This window comes from Crocodylus porosus, unplaced genomic scaffold (genome assembly GCF_001723895.1).
Source record: "Crocodylus porosus isolate Cpor-Errol unplaced genomic scaffold, CroPor_comp1, whole genome shotgun sequence".
Classification (NCBI taxonomy): Eukaryota; Metazoa; Chordata; order Crocodylia; family Crocodylidae; genus Crocodylus; species Crocodylus porosus.
The window spans coordinates 60,418,801-60,424,800 of NW_017728918.1; the positions used below are offsets into that span (position 1 = coordinate 60,418,801).

At 45.1% G+C, this 6,000-nt stretch overlaps 1 protein-coding gene across 1 annotated transcript in view; it reads right to left on the reverse strand.

Moving 5' to 3' along the window:
• IMPG1 (interphotoreceptor matrix proteoglycan 1) overlaps positions 1–6,000 on the reverse strand; it is a 145,178-nt gene that overhangs the window by 96,026 nt on the left and 43,152 nt on the right. Inside the window, exon 5 of the mRNA XM_019537655.1 lies at positions 5,687–5,754. Coding sequence (XP_019393200.1) covers positions 5,687–5,754 — 68 coding nt within the window. The remainder of the gene's footprint in view (positions 1–5,686; positions 5,755–6,000) is intronic.

Genomic DNA, 6,000 nt, shown 5'->3' on the forward strand with positions numbered 1-6,000 from the left:
TGCCTGTACATAGCTTTCATACTTGGAAAAAGACATTTTTCCCTGCACAAATATAATACCTGTCCATGGCCTGAGTCTTGAGGGAAAAGGCAACCTAGCTTAGGAACTCTGCCTGGGATTTGGCCTCAGCATTGGGACACAAGGATTCTGCCTGCTATCTTGCTGTTAACTAATAAATGCTGTTCTATTTTAAAGGACCTATCTGTTTCACTGCATGCAACTTTGGATGCCCACTATCCCTTTAAAGAAGTAGGGTCTCTCTCTAGGAACTGAGCCAGAAAACACCTCACTGGATTTGCCATGGATAACCAGGTAGTGCACTCAGCCTGGTTTCTGAGTCCAAGAAACCTGGTCTTCACCCATTCTAGAAGCTATGCCTTGGCTGGCATCAAGGTAGTACTCAAAGGCTGCATCTACACAAAATGTTTACCATGCAGTAAACTAATTATCTGTATAGTAAACATCTCGGTGTCTGTATATGTGCCCCTATCAGGCTGGACTAAACTAATTCACTTTGCAGGACAGTACTTGTAAATAGAAATACTATACATGTGTAGATGCTGTCTTGGCTAGCTGGGGCATGCAGGTGCTTCAGTATGGGGGCTGCCTGCCAATTAGCCCCACTCTGAAGCAGCTTTGTGCCCCAGCCAGCCCCTCTGCAGCACATTGAGACAGAGGGAGAAACCTTGGGCTGGCAGGCTGACTCCCTGGATGACCTGCCAGCAGGGACTGCTCCGATCTGGCTCAATATGCTGCACTCTTGGGCATGTGTGCAAATGGAAATAAACTCCCAGAACATAGCTAGACACTCAAATGAGCACCAACATCCTGAGATACTTGCATAGTGACAGAAAACCTGAGGCAACCAGAGGGAAACTCAGATGCCTTTGTGGGAACACTAGAAGTATGGGCGACAAACAGAAGGAACTGGCTCTCCTTCTGATAGATGAGGAATTTGACCTCATTGGGTTGACAGAGACCTGGTGGGATGACACGCCCGATTGGGTTGTGGATATCAATGGCTATAGGTTCTACAGGATGGATCACATTTGGAAGAAGGGAGGAGGGATGGCCCTCTATGTGAAAGAGCAGTACCCCTCCCTGCAGGTCAGGTTTGATAGTGGGAAGAGGTCCCTTGAGACCCTCTGGGTCAAGGTATAAGGGGGTTCAGGAGAGGGTAACCTGATGGTGGGAGTCTACTACAGGCCTCCTTCCCAAGAAGAGGAGAATGATCAGGCATTTTCCAGGGAACAGGATGAGGCAGCCAGCACTAAAGACCTGATTGCCATGACTTCAGTTACCCTGACATGTGTTGGGGGATCATTTGGCCAGCTCCAGCAGGTCAGCCAATTTCTTGGCAATTATTGATGACTTATTCCTGTCACAGGTTGTCGAAGGACCGGCTAGGGGGGAAACCTTTCTGGACTTAGTGCTTACCAAAGGGGAGGACATGGTAGGCAACCTGAGGATTGGTGGTACTCTGGGTGACAGTGACCATGATGTGATTAAGTTCACCATCCACCAGAAAGCTAGGATTTCAATTAGTAGAACAGAGGTCCTAGATTTTAGAAGGGCAGACTTTGACAAACTCAGGAGTTCAGTTAGAAAGGCCCTCTGAGATGGCAACTGGAGGATTTGTGGGTTCAGAGGCAATGGTGCCTCCCCAAGGGAGAAATCCTCTCTGCTCAAAAAGAGGCCATTTCCATTAAATTAAAAAGTGGGAAAGGAGCCAAGAGACCCACTTGGCTCAACAGGGATACTAGATAATGTTTGAAAAAAGAAAAAGGACAGATTTAGGCAATGGAAAAAAGGATCAGCAACCAGAGAAGAGTTCACTTATATAACCAGGGTCTGCAGGTATAAGATACAGAAAGCCAAAGCAGGCATGGAGATTAAGTTAGCATCCAAAATTAAGGACAACAAAATGTCTTTCTACAGGTACATGGGGAGCAAGAAGAAATTGAGCTCCACTGTGGGACCCCTACTGAATACAGAAGGGCAGCCCACAGTAGTTCTCCACAAAAAGGCAGAGCCCCAAAATGGGTACTTTACACCACTATTCCAGAAAGCTACCAAGAGCTGTCCACCTGTCCAGAGGCCCAGGGAATATGAGGAAGTCAACAGACAACATGAAATCAGCCCAACCAGGTGAGGGTCCTCTTAGAACAACTGGATGATTTTAAGTCCTCTGGGCCGGATGACTTACATCATAGAGTCCTAAAAGAACTGGCTGATTTTATTGCAGGGCCTTTGGTGAAGATATTTGAGAAGTTGTGGAACTTAGTAGTGGTCCCAGATGACTGGAAGGGGGCCACCGTAGTACCCATCTTTAAGAAAAGGAGAGGGGGGTGACCCTGCAAACTATAGACTGGTCAGTCTGACTTTGGTCCTAGGAAAAACTTTTTAAAAAATTGTTAAGGAGGCCATCAATCACAAACTGGTCACTGCCAAGGTATTAAGAAACAACCAGCATGGCTTTGTGGAGAGTAGGTCATGCTTAACAAACCTGGTGTCCTTTCATGGCCAGGTAACTACATGACCAGGCCACAACACCTGTCAGCTGTCAAGGAGAGCGGTGCAGGGGGAGTCTGGGTTCTGAGGCCCTGCATCTCTGGCTGCAGGCCAGCAACACTTGTAGGACTGTGTGTGTGTGTTCAGGAGTACCCTTCCTGGTGCTGGGGCCTCTGCACAACATGGTAGTGTGCCCCTGTGAGGTCTCCTCCTCCCCTACCACCTCGGCCTGGTCCACCACTGTAAACCATGTCAGGTCAAAATAACTTAGCTGGCTCAAGACCAATAGCACCAGCAGCATCAAAGGGTGGGAAAGGGGGATGTAGCAGTGCAGGTAAAAGTGCAGAGGTACCTGGGGAGTCAGATGTCTGGCAGGTCGCAGCGTACCAGAACTCCACTGTCTAATCTATATTGAGTCCATGAGTTTCCGTATCTAGGAGACTGATGAAGTGCAGTTCATAGGCCCAGCTGTGAAAAGTGGTTTGTAATTTGTTCCTTCTCAGGATCAGGCCTGAGAGACTGGAGGCAGAGTATTTTTTTGGTGAGGACTGTGCCCCCACAGGTAGTTGGGTTTTGTTGTCTTTGATAGATCTGACTCCCCAGGTACCTCTGCACTGTGCTGCTACATCCCCCTCCCCCGGCCTGTCCCTCACCCCCTGATGCCTCCATTTCCATTTTCACTGACTGGCTTTCTTGCCTGCATTGCGGGCCAGGCCAGCCTCTGGCTTCTCTACTATTCCTTCCATCCAGGACCAGGAGACACACCAACTGCACACACTTCCTCAGCCTGACAAAGGGTTTTTCAACCTGAAAGCTTCCTAAGATATATTTTTCTAACTATTTTGTTTTCTTCATAATAAACATATAAACATAAAAACACAAGATAAGCCATCACAGCTTGACAGATGGCAGGTTTTGTGTTTTTCAGATCCTAGCAGGCCTGCAGGTTTCACCTCCCTGTGCCTTAACACACACACACTATTACCTATGTCATAAGTTTTTCTGGTCAGCAGTTTGAGGTGCAGTTTCCCAGAAACTCCTGTGCCTTTCTCCTTGAAACCTGGCAACCTTTGTGGCCTCAGCAAGGGCTACCACTCCTGTAATTTTCACCCCACTGTGGCTAACATACACACACAACATGAGTTTTGCCTGTCAGCAGCTTGAGGTGCAGTTTCCTGTAAATCCCTGGGCCTATCACCTTGAAACTTGGCAAGCTTCATGCCCTTAGCAGCAGCTACCACCCTGTAAGTTTCATCCAAATCAGCCCAAAACAACAAAAGTTATAGATATTTCATTGATTCTCCATTATACCCTATGGCTGTATCTCCAAATCTCTCTGAATCTTTTCTGAAGTGATTCAGTCAAATCGAATCAGAAAGGCGATTTGAATCTCCAAATCAAATTGGCTAAATCAGAATCGAATAGTTGCCTATTCACACAGGCCTAGTAACTAACCAGCTGGATGAGGGACATGAGGTAGACATTATTTACCTAGACTTCAGTAAGACCTTTGACTCTGTCTCCTATGAAATTATCTCAATTAAACTGGAGGATACTGGTCTGCACCAGCTTATGGTAAGATGAGTGGATAACTGGCTTAGAGGCTGGTCTGAGAGAGTTGTAATAGATGGGACGGCCTCATCCTCAAGGGCTGTCTCCAGTGGTGTCCCACAGGGATTGGTCATTGGACCCTTGCTTTTTAACATATTTATTAATGACATAGGTGAAGGGGTGAAATGCTCTATGATTGAGTTTGCTGACAATACCAACCTATGGGGAAATGCAGGCACACCAGAGGATTGGGTAAGGATCCAGGGCAACCTATACAGACTGGTCCCATGGGCTGATCAGAATCAGATGAGGTTCAACAGGGAAAAGTGTCAGGTCCTTCATCTGGGTAGGAAGAACCTTCACCATAACTATAGTTTGTAGCCCGCTGCCTGACACAACATCTGACCAGGACCTGGGGGCTCACCAGCAGGGAGAACAGAACTCTGGCGGGCACCAGCTGATGTGTTGCCAGCAGATCCAGAGAAGTGCTCCTTCCCCTCTATTTGGCATTGGTGAGGCCGCAACTGGAGTGCTGTGCCCAGTTTTGGGCACCACACTTCAAGAAGGATGCGGATAAGCTTGAGAGGGTGCAGAGAAGGGCCACTTGCATGATCAGGAGCCTGGAGGAGAGACTTTGGGAACTAGGCTTGTTCAGTCTGAGTAAGAAGAAGCTGAAAGGTGATGTGATAGCCACATATAAGGATATCGGGGGGGAGCACCAAGATCTGAGGGAGCAACTCTTCAGGAGAGCATCCCTTGGGAGGACAAGGACCAACGGTCACAAACTAACAGAGGGAAGATTTAGACTGGACATATGGAAGAACTTCTTCTCTGTAAGGATAACTAGAACCTGGAATATACTCCCAGCAGAGGTGGTGCGGTCACCATCCTTGGAGGTGTTCAAGGAGAGGCTGGATAAGCACATCATTGAGCTAGTTTGAACTCATTAACCTCCTGTCTATAACAGGGGACCAGACTTGAAGATCTTCCAGGTCCTTTCTGGTCCACTGATTCTATGAAACTGCAAACTGTATTGCTCCGGAGTTTATTGCTTTTGGGCACACATTTGAATGGCACTCACAGAGACCACATTAAGGCTGGGGTTCAAAGGAAGAGCTAATTTTTTCAAGTTTTGTATATTACACTAGTTAACAGGGCTTCATATCATACCTCTTTAAAAAAAAATCCTGAATTAATATTCTGACATCAGTTTAACTTCCTTGCTAAACATTTGAAAATAAAGAATTATGTAGCTATTTTCTGTCTACTAATTTTGGTTAATAGCCCAAACTTTATATTATGACAGAACTACAGTTACCACTGTACTATCCCGCTGGTGACAAATTAAACTAGAAAAGGTTAGTTTGTTAAAATGCACCCCAGGAATAAAAAATAATGTGGGAAGGTAAGTCTGAGTAGTAGATATGCTGTACAGTATAGAAATTCAAATGTGCCCTATATAAATTATTTTGCAAAAGCATTTTTTCTTGATTGTACCTCACCAAACAAACATTTCATACTTCTCTTGCACTTGCTAAATTAAATTGTTCTAAATTTCAGCAGTAATTGTTTCTAACAAATCTGTGCTAATGGGCAGGCAGAAAATAAGTAATTCTAATTTTACCTGTAGATAGAGAAGAAATGTCCTCAAGTTTTTTGCTACCTGTCTTCTCTGGAGATATTTCATCTTTCCTATCAATCAAGGAGACATGAATGATTTAGTGATCAACATGGATGTGGTATTATCATGAGCAGAAATGTAATGAAATTCTGTCTTTTATATAAAATGTAATTTTAAATTCAAGAAGTTTTTTAATATAATATTTCTATCATCTCCCTAAGCAAGGTGATGGAGCAATCAATTGTGTCTGGCAATTTATAGAAATATTTTTGTCTTGTTTTCATCCTAATAGTCCTCCTTGCATTAAAAAGTAATTG